The following is a 16,697-nucleotide window of genomic DNA, read 5'->3' as shown; positions in this document are numbered from 1 at the left end:
AAGTGCTTTCAGAAACTATGCTGCAAACACTGTTTCTGACTGCCTGTCACATTTTCTCCAGAAACATGGACATGGTTCACTTTCTTTCCAACTGTTTTACCTTTCTCTAAAGCTTATACAGGTCAACTTTATGTTTCCTTTGTCTAATAAAACTTTTTGACAAGTTTTCACAAAACATTAGAATATAAGATATATCTGGAAAACAGAAAGTTATCATTCTGAAGTTGTTTGCTGCTTCTTCACATTTCATGAGACCTCATAAATTAAAAACAGAACTTTAAATGTCCCATGAGAAAATATTTACACTTTGTAAGTGTATGTAACAGAAAACAAGTTTTATAATCACACTGAGAAACCACAGCAAAATTTGAGTTGTACCAAGCAATTAAAAATGCTAATTAAATTCAAAGAAATTAAAGTTATGATTTTAAAAAGTTTCTGAAATATTTAACATGGATTTCAGATTCCATCACATTCAGATTTGGTCACCTATTGAATGTCTCTCTCACTAGCATCTTTTTTATTAATAGGCAACCAAAATGCAATTCAATTGAAGTATGTAATGACCTTGATTATTCAATTTAATAAAATCCTAGCTTCCATGCAAAAACTTAACCAAATGAGCAGATACAGCTGCTTAAAGATTAATGATGAACCTGAATAAAACAACGTAAAACATAGCTTTTCAAGGAAAAAAGAGGGGCTGCTCCATGATCAATCCCATTGAAAATGCTCTCTCATTGTATGCAATGATAAAATAAAAAAAAATTTTGTAATTATACAATTTTTACTCAAAGCAGCTCAAAATATTTCCACAGTATCTTAGTTACCTTCACAACATATTTTAAATGATAAGGCTACCATTAGTTCTGGTTTTTGTTGCTTAATTATCTGAATTAACTCTAAGACTCTCTTATTGATATAAAACTCTACCTCCCCCAGAATTTAAGTAAAAGCAATGTGCTGTTCAAGAAAATCACCTTATTTTCACACATTTCTTATATTCATATTCTGCTAAAGCATCTTACCAACAAATTTTGACTAGCTAGATGATTAAAGCCACCCACTCTCCTTTATACAACACATGACAGTTTGCTCCCTAAATTAAGTATCAAGATTAAGAAACTTACCAAGTTTCTAGCAGGTAACTCCAAGGTCAGCCAAGTAGAGAATGGAACTGAAGATTCCCTGAAAGCAGCCAGCTCTAGATAAAGCCTCCCCCATCTTAATACTGCATATTTTGAACTAAAAATTTTGCTGGCAAAAATCATAACTGACAGCTCAGTGGTGAGAATTAATAAGTATCAAGAGAGTCAGAGGGGACAGTCCTTGACGAGTTACCTCTTTGCAGTCTTTTACAATTGGCTGTATCACACTGAGGTCCTGATGACTGCCACTCATAGCACTGCTTGTACTTTTATTTCTTGTATGCCCCCTTTTAAAAGGTGTCTTTCCACCTGGCAGAGGCTCTTGCGTAGGTGATGTTGGAGAACTGGACAAGACAAGGGTCTTCAATGCGGCTACTTCGGCTTGAAGGACATCGATCTTGAAAAGAAATCGACACAGTTCCATACACTATTTCTTATGACAGATGCAGCTAAATGCTAGCTATCTGCTCAAAACACTTTCTTTTCAAAGAGGACATGTAAATTTAATGTATATTTGTGGTGGAGTAATAAAAAGAAAGTGAAACCAAGTTGTTTAATGTTTCTATATGGTTTGCATTGGGCCATGCTTGCATTTCACAATGCGAAATGAAATTTTTAAAATTATCAAAATGTCTAATATTTAATTCCTGTGAATTTTCAAAATGTTCAAAATATAAATAGCTTATGAATAGTTGTGGTTCATTCTTAAAATAATAAAATCTATTAAGAGTTTGGTGCCTTTTTTTCCACATAACGAAGAAAAATAGTGACTTTAAAATGTGATTTAAAGGGACACCTGGATGGCTCAATTGGTTAAGCCGCTGCCTTCAGCTCAGGTCAGGATCCTGGAGTCCTGGGATCAAGTCCCGCACTGGGCTCCTTGCTTGGCGGGGAGCCTGCTTCTCTCACCGCCTCTGCCTGCCTCTCTGCCTGCTTGTGTGTACTCTCTCTCTCTCTCTCTCTGGCAAATAAATAAAATATTTTAAATAAATAAATAAATAAAATGTGATTTATGATCCTTTTGATAATACATGTGATTCACAAGACTTAAAATCCTTTGGTTCTAATATAAATGAGCACTAACTGTTCACTATTAATTGCATCTGTGTGGTAGCTGTTTTCTACTTATAGTTTCCAAATCTTCTAAAATAAAGCCCTAATTTACAATAGGAACAAAATCTAACAAATGTTTAAGTATCTTTAAAACAGTAATCACTGATTTTATATTTTTTTACTATTAAAGTAGCAAAGACTTACTTTTCCTTGTGCTTCCTTTAGCTGTTTTTCTGCTGTTGCCTGCTTGACATTTGCTTCTCTCACCATCTTATGAGCTTCCTGAAAAAGTTAAGATCTCAAATTTTGGAAACAAAGTATGTAGCCTTTGTTTTCAAAAAATTTTCAGCAAATGTCTATGACTGTAGCAAAGATATACTACCAAACTTTAACCTGATAATAAATACTCAACATCAACTCTTGAAATAGCAAATGTCATCTGGTAGGTAAACTGGTAGGAATTAGGAATACGTACTTTCTTTTAGTACTAATACCACTGACGTAGCCAAGTTGAGTTCAATCACCCTGATTAATGTTTGTATAAAGACTGCATATGTGATGAAGGAAAATAAACATCCTACATGTCAAACCCAACGTCTCCGTAGTTAGGTTTCTGTAATTTGGCCACAATATATATATACATATTATTAGTCATAGCAAAGACATACAAAAGGGATAAGTAAAAATATTAACACATCACTAATGTTGCAGTTTATAGGAATGATAGCTGAGAACCCTTAGAGCTTCCAATAAAAACAGTCACAAAATTATATTAAGTGACAATTCTATGCAGAGCAATCTAAAAAGGCAAATCACAGATTAGATATTAATAAGGTCTTATTTGTTTCAGTACCATAAATATGAAACTATAGGTAATTAATTCCTTTTTTTAAAATATTTATTCATCAAAATTTACTCACGACATCTCTTTGTGAGGTACTATTCCAGGTCTTGATAGTATATTGGGGGAAAAAACAAGGTCCCTGTCTCTTAAGGAGCTTACATTCAGTTTACATTCTAATAATCAAATAAAATATCCAAGTAAGAATTCTGGGTTTTACTGTAAGGGCAGTATGAAACCTTATGATCTTTTAAGGAAGAAAGTCACTGATCTTACCTATATTTAAAAAAAAAAAAAATTACTCTGTTGTATGGAATAGTCCCATTAAAGATTAAGGATGGACTAGAACCATATACAGGGTGCTTGAGATAATCCCCTGGGATTTAAGAACATGTATGTTAGAACTTCAACTGACAGTTTATGAGAAGGAAGAGAAGGAAGGAGGGAGGGAGGAAGGAAGGAAATAAATCAGCTTCAAAGACATTTAATATATGTTTGATAATGGCACATAGTAATGTTTGTCAACTATTCAGTGGAAGAGTGAACATTCTCCACATCAGAGTCTGACAGCAGCATTCCCATTTGCTTTTACAGTAGTAATGAACTGAGGATTCTTTATATGCCCATGAACATGACTTTACAGATCACATTAGCTTAAGTAAGAGATGTATTACTATCAATGTTTTATAATGAGATGAGATTAACTGTGAAAATCTCCCATGCACAATTATGCTGGTTATCTTCTATCAAAGTCCTTAACAGCTGCCAATTTAATGAAGTAAAAGTGGTTTTATTCTTAAAATAACAAATGTTTCAGATTTGCTTAATTTTTCTGTGATGACAAGTGGCTGTCAACAGATCACTATTTGGCAGATATTTTCAAAATAATAAACATATCTAATCTGACCCCCTTCAGGATAAGTGACATTTTAACTATAAACGCAAAAGCAACTCATGCTAAGGAGAGATTATCTGTTTAAATGTTTGGAAATGGACTCTGCTTTCCTTAATAGAGGACTGTGCAACATGGACCAAACTGCCCATGGACAATTAATTAAAGAAGTTGGACTTTTTTTTTTTTTAATGTGTCTGACGGTATTAGAGAGCTAACAAAATGGTGAAGAACTAGGGGACCAAGACTCAGGAGAAGATGTAAGCCCAGAGAAGAGAGTTGGAATTTGGGGTGACTTTTCCCCCAGAGGTACGAGGGACACAGTGAAGAGGTGTAAGCTACATGTAACTGAGTTGCAAGAGGAGAGAAGAGAGCACTAGAAATGAGGCAGAAGCAGTAGCTGAAAAGATAACGCACTGGACTTGGCAAACTGACAAAAGACATCAAATAGTAGATTCCAAAAAAGTGAAAATTGTCTATCACTCTGTAATTCTAAAGGTGAAAATGATCCAAGTATCCTCTATACCCAGAGTCCATAAACTTCTTCTGGGAAGGGTCAGACAGTAAGCAGCTTGGGGCTCAAGAAGCCAGACCTTGTCTGCTGCAGGGTGAAAGCAGCCACAGACAACAAACAGCAGTGAAGGGAGCATTTCCATAAACATTCATCAGCACTGAAATCTGAATCCCAGTTTTCACATCACAAAGTCCTCTTGGGTTTTTTTGGCCCTAGGCATAGGCTAGTTCCGTCCTGTAGGCTGTGTAGTGTGCAGACCTCTGATACAAACATTCACATCTCTACGACTTACAGACTTTGAAAACAGAATTTTCTTCCTATCTGGTTAGCAGGGATTCAAATGAAGTTGTTTTTCTTCTTTCTTTCTTTAAAATAATGTTTAAACTCAACATCTTCTGATTAATTTTCAAAGACAATTTGTTGGTATGAGAGAAGACAATTCACTAGAGAATATTCTGGAGAAACCTTCACATAACCAGCAATGGAAATGAAAATTCGGTATAATGGTTTCATACAGGAAAAGATGTACTTCTTCCATTTGGATCTATATGTTTGTGAGTTATTAGCTGCATTACATCTAATTTAAAAAAAGGAATTTAGACCAGAACTTCATCTGAATCATAAATTGTTAAAACAAGATTTTCAAAAACAAGGTGGTAACATATTCAATCATACTCCTCTCACTGAATATACACATACACACAATATATTTTAGTGAGACTAAAATATTTTTGTACTATATAAAAAACTTAGTATTTATTACTGACTTGTTTTTTAAAACTGTTATTTTATAATTATATAACACATTATATTAGTGTATATATGTAACTTGTAAGTATATATGCTCTAAAACAGCACCTACCACATAGGTAACCCTAATAAATATTACTTATTTTCATCATAATAAAGGTATATGCTTAAATTTTTCTTTTACAGATGAGGTACATGATCTCAACAGAAGTTTGGCATCTCCTGGTCTAAGTAAGAAATACTGATGGCTTGTAAAGTGATATTAGCAGTTTCATAGTAAAAAGGCATATGCATTTACCTTACATTCCTGAGTTAGTGTCACAAGATTTTCCTTGTGAATGTGGGATAAAGGAAAGGCCTCACTGAGGACTGCTTCTCTGTGGCCCGAGACAAAGTACCACTTAATGATTTCACAGTACTTAAAACAAGAGTCAGGGTTATGAATTTGAATACCAACATTGCTCCTTAACCTTTTATGTCTCACTATCTTCACAGATAAAATGAGCAATTTGCTCTATATGTCTCATAGCATTATGAAGAGAAAACTCGGCATACCATAGACATTTACTAAAACTGGCTGACAAAATGTAAAAGAAAAAAATCTTAAAGCTACCTATCTTTTTTTTTCCATGTCAAATGAAACTACTTTGTAGAGCATTCTTTCACATTCTTTTACAACTACTTTGTAAAGCATTCTTCCTACTTCATTTTTATATTATCTCAAAATCTGAGACACTAGGTGGGAATATATAAACATACAAACACACATAAAATTTTATAGTTCTTATATTTTATATTTTAAGACCCAACTTTGCTACAAAGTAATTATATTCAAGATTATTCATACACAACAAATTCCTATTTTGAATTTACATGTTAAGTTTATCAAAGCTGTGCATATTGTATTTATTCAAAATAATCTTTAATTCTTAAAAAACTATATATACATATTACCTAAAATACAAGCAAAAAGTCTTTTCATAAGACAATGGTAAACTGAGATCATGAATACACAACAGACCACAGAAAAACTTCTAGCAACTTTTTACAAAATTCATAAATAACTGGTCTGAATACAATTTTCTTCTTACTGAAATCATCTTTTGTCAGTATAACTTCTTTCTCAGAAAGTATACACGGTGTCAAGGCTATTAGCCATTGTCAGGTCAGAGAAAGATCAGGAGTTCCAAAACTTTTTTTTTAAGATATACATTTTAACTTATTGCAAAAACTGCGTTTCTGGTCCTTCACATTCTGCTATGGAGAGGGAGAAGTTTCCTCTAATTTCTTTTCTTCCAACTTCATCTAACAGAATATACGTGCAAGTGCAGACAAGAGGAACTAAGCAGGGCTAAAACTATTGGTGGGCAGGTGAGTTTAGTTTAGTATATTTGCTTTCTTCTAGGATCCATATATCATTACAAAATTTTCTTCTGGCCAGACAACACTGGAAGAAAAAGTCTAAGGTTTCTACTACTTCTATAAACAAAAATTAGTAAGTCCTACAGCTCTTATCCTCTAGTCTCTGATGACTAGTTAACAAAAAAAAATAATAAATCAGTTCATGAAAAAAAATGACCCCCAAAAAAGACAGAACACAGGGCAAAGGGACATGGAGCAGAGGGAACAAGGAAATCCACATCTGAAGAAACCCACATGTAACTTGTTTACAACGTTACTTGTAATGATAGAAATGGTGGAATATGCAATTGGTGGGTTATGACTCTTATGACAATGACCATGTAAGTTAATATGAAAACATGTTATTTGAGGAAAAAAATACAAAATATATTAGGATTGAAATTATGCATACTTCTAAAACTGAAATAGATTTTGTATAAATAAAAATAATACAAGGGGAAAAATTTTAAAATTTTTCTAAAATTTGTTACTACACTCGAAATTAAAAACAAATTTTTAGAGGGAAAAAAATAAAAAAATTTTTATTTAAGTAATCTCTACACCCAACAGGGGGCTCAACTTATATAACCCTCAGATCAAGAGTAACATGCTTTACTGAATGAGCCAGCAGGCACCCGAAAAAGAAATTATTAACAAGGATAATGGCATTAGTCATTCCGTAACACACCAACCTTTTTGAATAAGGAACCATTTTTGGTTTTGGTTTTCTTTTCAAGTAAGCTCTTTATCCAGCATGGGGCTCAAGTTCATGAACCCAAGGTCAAGAGTCGCATGCTTGACCAACTAAGCCAGCCAGGCACCCCTGAATAAGGCACTTTTAAACGCTCAAGGTCTTAACCCAAAAGGGGCATTCTATAACAGTGGTTCTTAATCAAATTAAGTACTGTCCTCTCCCCATCCAAGTTTACAACTTGCAAAAGCTGCCAAAATGATCAAGCAGTATGACTAGCATTTTGGGGCCAAAGCCAAGTATGATGGTTAATATTATGTGTCAACCTGACAAGGCCACTGGATGCCAGGTATTTGGTCAAACATTATTCTGGGTATTTCTATGAAGGTGTTTCTGGATGACAGTAACATCTGAATTGGTAGGTTAACTAAGGCAGATTGCCCTCTCTCCATAATGTGGCTGGGCCTCATGCAATCAGCTGACAACTTAAACAGAACAAAAAGGCTGAGCCCCTGGAGTACTAGCGAATTTTTCTGCCTTCAAACTCCAAGTGAAACATCAGCTCTTGCTGGGTCCCAAGCCTGTAAGCCTTGGGACTAGAACTGCATCATCGGTTCTCCAGTTCTCGGGCCTATGGACTTGGACCACAACTACACCATCAGCTCTCCTGGGTCTCCAGCCTGCTAACTCACCCCGCAGATCTTGGGAATAGCCAGCCTCCATAATCACCTGTGCTCATTCCTTATTATCAATCTCTTTTTATATACAGTATATGTATATATACACATCTTATTAGTTTTATTTCTCTGGAGAACCTTGATTAATACATTAAAAATGAAAAATGACAATGTCAATGGCACCCCATTTGACAAACATGCTTGAGTTGAGCAGAAATTGTGGTCCTGTTGGCAGCCTGGAGATAAACAGGTGGGCCTTCTAACAATCCTCAAACCATCATCTATCAGAGAGCTACCTCAGGGCTTCCTATCTTGGTTGTAAGTCATATTATAAGATTACCCTAAAGCAACCCCTAAATACTTGATAAAAACAAAATTAAAATTTACCTCCTTTCTTTTTACATAGACATTTTTTAAACAACCTGATACTGGTAGCCCATAGAATCTTTTCGTTTTCCCATCATTTTAAGTTGTAGACTCTATATTTATTGAAGATTAAATTTTTCTTAGATGACTTATAAATTATGTGTGAAGCTAAGCATATCTTTTCCAAGACGCCCTCAAAAAACAATTCTATCAATATATAAAAATCAAGATGTTGCTCTTGGCCAAGACGTAAATAGACCAACCTCAAACAGACTAGCTGTGAGTTCCTCCAATTCCTGTCCAAGTTGATCTCGTACTTTAGAAAGCCTCTCACACTCTTCATCTTTTAACTTCAGTTCCTATGAGAAATCGATCATTTTATGTTGAATTTCCATAGTTTGAAGTTAGAGTCAGCAGACTATATAATCTTTACTAATAAAATTACAATATATTAATAGTCCCCTCCTACAATGTTCACACTTAAAATGTTTATTTAGCACTTGCTATATGGAAGACAATCAGGCAAATCTAAAATTATAAATAAATCTAACTCACATATTAAATTTTCATGTTTCTTTCATGAGACATCCAAAGATTATGATTACATATTACATGTGAAAATAAACAATTAAATGACTTCATTCTTTTTTCCCTTTTCTCTAAACATATTTATTTCCATCCAGAAAAAAATTTAATTCCATTTATCCATTTCAATAAAAATTGAGTGGGTTTTTTTCATATTTACTTTAAAATTTGTTCACTTACAGATAACTTTAAGTACCATATGGCAATTAGTCTAAAATTTCCATTAGGAGACTATACCCATTTAGTACTGCAACCAGAGGCAAATGATACATATTTGCACTTAAAACTAAGAAGAATGAAAACAACAAGATCACACCCTCATTTCTAGGACTTCTCAAAAGGTATCAAGTAGATGCTTTAAAAAAATCTTTTAAGATGTAAATAACATGCAATTTTATATGTTGCCCTAAATTAATCTTCCAAATTTAGGGATAAAAAAAATCCAAATTTCCTATATATTGATCACAATTGCATTAATAAAATAATGGGTTAGTTATGTTGCAATTGTGGTAGCAGCATAGTTTTTGAATTCAGACAACTCCTGAAAACCAAATATACCAACCGAAATATCAGAAGTACCCAATGACCAACCACATCTTCAACAACACTAGGTAAGGGAGTCCCCACAAATCTTAGACTGTGAGAGAACGTGGCTACACTGCCAACATGGCAGAGTCAGCAACCATGTGGAGGGGACAGCAGGAAGTAGAAGGGATTATAGAGGTATCCTGTGAAGCCTCAGGATCCAAAAATTATTACATATACCCCAAAAAAGAGGACTTGACCCTAATGGAAACTGGGAGAACAAATATGAGAACAAATGGAGAAAAAGGAAAAGGTTTCCACAAGCTCCAAGCTACAGGTGGAGTACGAAAGCCTATTTGCAGTCCTAAAGCAGCAAACAGTACTGTAAAGCCCTCAACTCTCAGGGAACTGCAAAGCATCCAGCAAAGAGAATCTTCCAGGACACGGCCCACTCCAAAGGAAAAACTCACGGAATCTGAAACCAAACTGCAAGACAGGAATAATGGAGACTGACAGAGAAAAGGCTCAGACAAAATAAAGGAGAAAGAGGGTGGCAAGGTTCCAAAGCAAACAGATCACAGAAGGTCCTATAAAAGTATTTTTCTTCTGTTTCTAGAAATATCATCTCTAGACATAATGTTATATCTGTAAAGTTTGTAGAGACACAGGGCTAGAAGAGAAAAACCTTCTTGAATGAGGTTTACCCCAGAGAGACAGAGAGGCTACAAAGATAAGACAATAACAACGGAAGGGAAAGCTCTTAAATATAAAACTGAGAAAGCTTCTTTTCTATCTTACTCCTTCACAGGAGCCTCCTCCTAATAGTCCAGGGAAATCCAACCCATTTAAATATGGAAAACAAAAACAAATATGTGAAGCTACCATAATAAAAAAAGTTAGAGGTAAAGCCAGGTCACCTTTATTAGGTAAAGACAATCAGATTGGTATTAAATGTCAATAGCATTTTATGCTAGAAAACAACAGAATAACATTTTGAAGATACTCAAGGAAAAAATGTGAAATGAGGATTTGATATCTAGCCAAACTGTCCTTCAAGTATAAAACCAGAGACAAAGAATTATAAACTTATACAACTTTAGAGAATATCTCTCATATAAGCATGATTCAGGGATCGAGTAAAGAACAGAGATTCACATAATCCAGAAGAAGCTGGAGAAGCTTTAACACTAAGGACTGGGGGTGAGAAGCAAATATATTTCACTGTAGAACTATAAAAGATGGGCACATCAAGGGAATGAAAAGACAAGGCATAGACTGGAGAAAATATTTGCAAAAGAATATCTGATAAAGGACTATTGTAAGAAATATACAAATTCTTAAAACGCAACAGTAAGAAAACAAACAACCTGACTGAAAGATGGGCAAAAGATCTGAACAGACATTTCAACAAAGAAGATACAGAGAAGAAATACGCAGTGAAAAAATATTTCATATTATATGTTATCAGGGAAATGCAAATTAAAACAATGATATACACCGGTTAGAATGACCAAAATGCAGAACACTGACAACACCAAATGCTGACAAGAAGCAATAGGAAGCAATAGGAACTCTCATAATTGCTACTGGGAATGCAGTGACATAGCTCTTTTAAAAGACAGTCTGGGGCACCTGGGTGGTTCAGTGGGTTAAGCCGCTGCCTTCGGCTCGGGTCATGATCTCAGAGTCCTTGGATCGAGCCCCACGTTGGGTTCTCTGCTCAGTGGGGAGCCTGCTTCCCCCTCTCTCTCTGCCTGCCTCTGCCTACTTGTGATCTCTCTCTTTCTGTCAAATAAATAAATAAAATCTTAAATAAAAAAATAAAAGTCTGGCCATTTTTTAATCAAACTAAACATACTCTTACCATATGATTCAACAATCACACTCCTTACTATTTACCCAAAGGTGCTCAAAACTTATGCCTACACAAAACCTGAACACAGATGTTTATACATTTATAACTGCCAAAATTTGGAAATAACCAAAATGTCCTTTAGCAGGTGAATGAATAAACTCTGGTACATCCAGATGATGGAGTATTACTCTGCATTAAAAGGAAATAAGCTAACAGGTCATGAAAAGACATGGGGGAAAATAAATGCATATTATTAAATAAAAGAATCCAATCTGAAAAGGTTATATCCTGTAGGATTCCAACTATATGACATTCTGGAGAAGGTAAAAGCATGGAAACCATAAAAAGAGGTCAGTGGATGTTAGCATTTAGTGAGTGGGGAGGAATAAAGAGAGAATAGAGGGTTTTTAGGGCAGTGAAACTATTCTGGATAAAGCTACAATGGTTGACACATGTCATTATAGACTTGTCAAAATCAGTAGAACATACAACAAAGGGAACCTTAATATAAACTCTGAACTCTGGGATAATGATATGCCAATCTAGGGGTCATGAATTAGAACAAATGTACCATTCATAGTGTTGAGAGGCTATGTTAGTGCAGGGACAGAGTGAATGAGAACTCTACCACCCTCTCAATGTAACTACAAACTGAAAACTGCTCTAAAAAATAAAGTCCATTTTTTAAATAGGGATAAAGCTGACAAAACAATTATTCAAATGTTGTAAGCTTTAGGAATATAAAAATAATACACATAAAATATAAGAGAAAGATGAAATTTAATTCACAAATTTCTTTTTTTTTTTTTTTTTTTTTAAAGATTTTATTTATTTATTTGACAGAGAGAGATCACAAGTAGGCAGAGAGGCAGGCAGAGAGAGAGAGGAGGAAGCAGGCTCCCTGCTGAGCAGAGAGCCCGATGCGGGACTCGATCCCAGGACCCTGAGATCATGACCTGAGTCGAAGGCAATGGCTTAACCCACTGAGCCACCCAGGCGCCCGTAATTCACAAATTTCTTAAATACTAATGGGAAGTAAAGGACTATAACTTGAGGCACACAACTAGTATAAACTAAATATATCTAAGAGCATAGAGATTAACACTGAAATAACAGTCTGACTAAAACCAAATGATATGAGAAAAACAGTAACCAGGTAAGTTTAGTATTGCTTATGGCAGGAGACAATGGCAATATCTAAAGAAAGGCTAAGATATATACAATTACAATATAGTATATATATCTTTGATTAAAGGAAGATAACAACTAGAATGGAAATCAAACCTTCCAAAATACCAAAAAGGAGGAGGACACAAAGAAAACAGAGCAACATAGGAAAAGGTTGTACACACACAGCAGACATTTGAAAGTTATGTGACAGAAACAAGCCCAAATGTAGCATGCTTATCAATAAATGTGCACAGATGCAACTCACCTAATTAAAAAGAAAATGATTTTCAGATTGGCTCAAAAAAGCAAAATCCATCTCTACGCTTTAGATTAGAGACATACATAAAACTAAGTGATTCAGATAGATTAAAAATAAAAGAATGGGCAGAAGTATACTAAAAAATGTAATACAAATAAAAATGAGAATCTGAATCATATCAGACTAGACAGAATACAGGGCAACAATCACTGAAAACAAAATAACTTCATAATGCTAAAGACTACAATGCAAAATGAAAACTTTAAAATACTGGCAAATGCAAAAACACAGGTAGTCCTAAACAAAGAGGCAGAAGGACATACCATGTTCTTGAGTAGAAAGATATCATAAAGATGCCAGTTCTCCCTGAGTTAATTTATAAATCTATAACTGCATAAATTTAATGCCAGGTTCTTTCAAACACTAAAACTTCACTATTTTATAATTACATATGAAATGTAAGTCAATTCATTCAACATCTCCTACTCCATGGTCACTACGGTAATTCTCAAGCTAAGAAACCGAGTAAGATAACTGCTCCTTGAGAAATTTGCAATCAGAGCAATACATATGTCATTCAGGAAGGCAAAATTCTTGAATAGCTCCTCTACCAAAGTGGTATAAACCTCACCTTAAATACTAAAAGCCCTCTACAACATGAGCTCAATTTCCCTTTTCAGAGTTTTCTCCCTTCATCCATACGCTAAAGCTAGTATGTTTTGTAGTAGTTAAAGACAAGAAGGGATGAACACCACAAAAAAGATAATACCAGAAAAGTAGGTTTATGGCCCATCCTAAAAAGCACTGGCTTAGAAATCAGGACGTCCTTTAAAGACAAGGGGAGATTATCTCAAAGGCCATGTGAAGTCACTGAAGGATGTTAAACAGGATAGTTATCAGATGTGCAATTCAAAATTGTCATTTGGAAGTATGGTGAGGTAGCTGAGGTTTAAAAAAAAAAAAAAGATTAGAGACAAGAAAAACAGTTCACTGATTACTGCTATATTTTAGGCAAGATACAAATTTAGAGTGGTTGTACTGGAGAAAAGAAATTTGAGAGATATTCAAAACACAGAACTTCAGGACTCTGTTCAAGTATATTCCATAAAATTTAAGACTATGATTCTTAAGATTAACATTTTTATATCAAAAGGAAAAAATGCTGTCAATGAAACAATTTGATTTTTTTTAACTTAAAATGTTCATTTTAGGGGCCCCTGGGTGGCTCAGAGCATTAAAGCCTCTGCCTTCAGCTCAGGGAGCCCCGCATCCGGCTCTCTCCTTGGCAGGGAGCCTACTTCCTCCTCTCTCTCTGCCTGCCTCTCTGCCTACTTGTGATCTCTGTCGAAAAAATGGATAAAATCTTAAAAAAAAACGTTCATTTTATACTTATAATAAGAACTCTTTAAAGCTGATTTTTTTAATATACCTTTCTGTTTCAATATCCTATCATAATGAAGTCATTTTCAAGATATTTAAGCCAGTAATTAAGACCAACAAATACAGAACCCAAATCACACAATTCAACTGAATTAATTACAATATGAAAAACTATAACCAAGTTCATACACAAGTAGGCAATGACGAGAGTCACGATGGTTAGTATGGGGTAAAAAATGTACAATTCAGATTCAGTGAAACATGACCACGTAATACATGTCTTTTCTTCCCAACTAATAAATATCTAAAGACAGGGTCAAATCTGATTTATTTCTGTCCCCTACAGGGTCTTGTACAATGCTGTCAGTACTATGACAAAGAACCATGGCCACAGTTAGTAGGACTATGCTGAATATGAATTTGACATAGGTATGCATTTCTGGATGACTTTATTTGGCCGCAAGCTATTCCACTGATTCTTATTTTCCAAGTTATTTCACTCTGTTTTAAGGAAAAATAATTAAAAATTGGAAGTAACACATTATACCAGTAGGTATCACAAGTAGCAAATACAAGAATCAACAAAGGAGTTTATTAAAAATGCATATCCCTAAGCCTCAATACAATAATTTTGATTTCAGCAGAATCTGGGGTAGAGTCCAGGAAGTAACATTTAAATAAAGGTAAACTGAAGCCCAATTTCTACCTCAGAAATCCAACAAAACTGGTCTTCAGTATTACCCTGTGGAAGGGCAAATAAGTGAAGAATACATCATCTCTGGCATCCCTGCACCTCAAAATCAGTGATCACATGGGTATTCCCCCTATCCACAGTATGGACTTGTTGCTGGGAGTCACTGCCCAGCCAGGGACTACACTTCCCAACCCACCACACACCTAAGCAGCAGCAGAAAACTGGTTTGCACCAGTGGAATATGAGCAGAAGTTATGTGTCACTTCAAAGACAAGGCTTTTTAGAATGGTGTGCCTTTCTCCAAACTTTCTCTTCCCTTCACTTCATTGGTTAGATACAGGTAACAGTAAAATTCAAAAAGACTACAAAGATCCAAGGTAGAAGAAACACAGATCCCTGAATTATTTCATAAAGAACGGCATATCAACTATGTGCCTCTGCTGCAGAATGCTCAAGAAATAAAAATTAACTTCTTTTAGATAAAGTCACTAAAATTTAGGGGTTGCTTACTAGCATCTAGCATGTCCCTAACTAATATGTGTGTCTATTCTATAATAATGTAACTGTATACATATGTATAGATTCATTTAATCAACAAAATATACTGAGAACCCATTATGTGTTCAAAATACAATCATGAGCAAAAAACACATACAATCTTTATCCTCATGAAGTTCAAAATTATTGGACCATGTGTGTTAAGTGTATGTTTTGGGGTTAGGGTTAGTAGGATGGCGCAGAATAGACAATACAAACAGAAATAGAACTTTGACTCCCAATCAAGATAGAGTAACAAGGGGACGCCTGGGTGGCTCAGTTGGTTAAGCCACTGCCTTCAGCCCAGATCATGATCCCAGGGTCCTGGGATCGAGTCCTGCATTGGCTCCTTGCTCAGCAGGGAGCCTGCTTCTCTCTCCGCCTCTGCCTGCCACTCTGCCTGCTTGTATGCTCTCTCTCTGTGTGACAAATAAATACATAAAATCTTTAAAAAAAAAAAAAAAAGAGTAACAAGGATCACATTCACAACCCTACCTGATATAACTAAAAAACTGGAAAAAATATATAAAACAATTTTTAAGACACCAGGCACCCAGCAGCAGACAGTGATCCTCCAAATATATGAAACAAATTAGGGGAGTCCTACAATTTGGCCAAGCTTATCACCCGAAAAGAAGAAAGCACTATTAGACAAGAATTAAAACAGTTATTAAACTGTATTTCATATGTTTGAGAAGCTAAAGGAAAGACTGAACTTATTAAACAGAACAAAAAATATTAAAAAGACCCAACTCAAACTTTCAGAGATGAAAACTACAATGTCTGAGATAAAAATACACTTTATAGGATTTACAGATTAAATCTGCTGAAGAAAGGAGGAGTGACACTGAAGAAAGAGACAGCAACAGAAACTATGCACAATGAAACACAAACAGGAAAAAAAAGATTAAAACATAAATGAATAGAGCATCAGTGAGCTGTGGGACAACTTGAAGCCGTCTACTGAATATGTAATAGGAGCCTGGCAGGAGAGCAGAGATAGGGCAGGTATGTAAAAGTTTTTTTTATGAAATAATAGCCCAAACTTCCCAAATTTGATGAAAATTAACAAACTACTGATTCAAGAAGCTCAACAAACCTCAAGCACAAGAAACATGAAAAAAACTACACCAAGGTACACCATAATCAAAGTGCTTACAGCCAGTGCTAGGGAGGAATCTTACATCACATGCAGAGGAACAAAGGACAATGCCTCACTACTTGTGAGAAACAGTGCAAGCTAGAAGACACTGGAGCAACATCTTTAAAGTACTACAAGGAAAAACTATCACCCTAAAATTCTTGACCAAGTGAAAATATCTTTCAAAATCAAAGATAGGAAAATGATACCTTTTCAGA

General features: G+C 35.0%; 1 protein-coding gene across 3 annotated transcripts in view; it reads right to left on the bottom strand.

The window, feature by feature from the left end:
- RAB3IP (RAB3A interacting protein) overlaps positions 1-16,697 on the bottom strand; it is a 45,910-nt gene that overhangs the window by 11,318 nt on the left and 17,895 nt on the right. For 2 of the 3 annotated variants that reach the window (XM_059186302.1, XM_059186304.1), the window contains 3 exons: positions 8,597-8,692; positions 2,406-2,483; positions 1,342-1,545 (listed from right to left, as the gene is read on the bottom strand). In XM_059186302.1, the coding sequence (XP_059042285.1) occupies positions 1,342-1,545; positions 2,406-2,483; positions 8,597-8,692 (378 nt within the window). The remainder of the gene's footprint in view (positions 1-1,341; positions 1,546-2,405; positions 2,484-8,596; positions 8,693-16,697) is intronic. The other variant, XM_059186305.1, reaches the window with a different exon arrangement.

This window comes from Mustela lutreola, chromosome 8, assembly GCF_030435805.1.
Source record: "Mustela lutreola isolate mMusLut2 chromosome 8, mMusLut2.pri, whole genome shotgun sequence".
In the NCBI taxonomy this organism is placed as follows: domain Eukaryota; kingdom Metazoa; phylum Chordata; class Mammalia; order Carnivora; family Mustelidae; genus Mustela; species Mustela lutreola.
The sequence above is the reverse complement of the archived record's forward strand: the minus strand, read 5'-3'. Positions and strand labels throughout refer to the sequence as shown.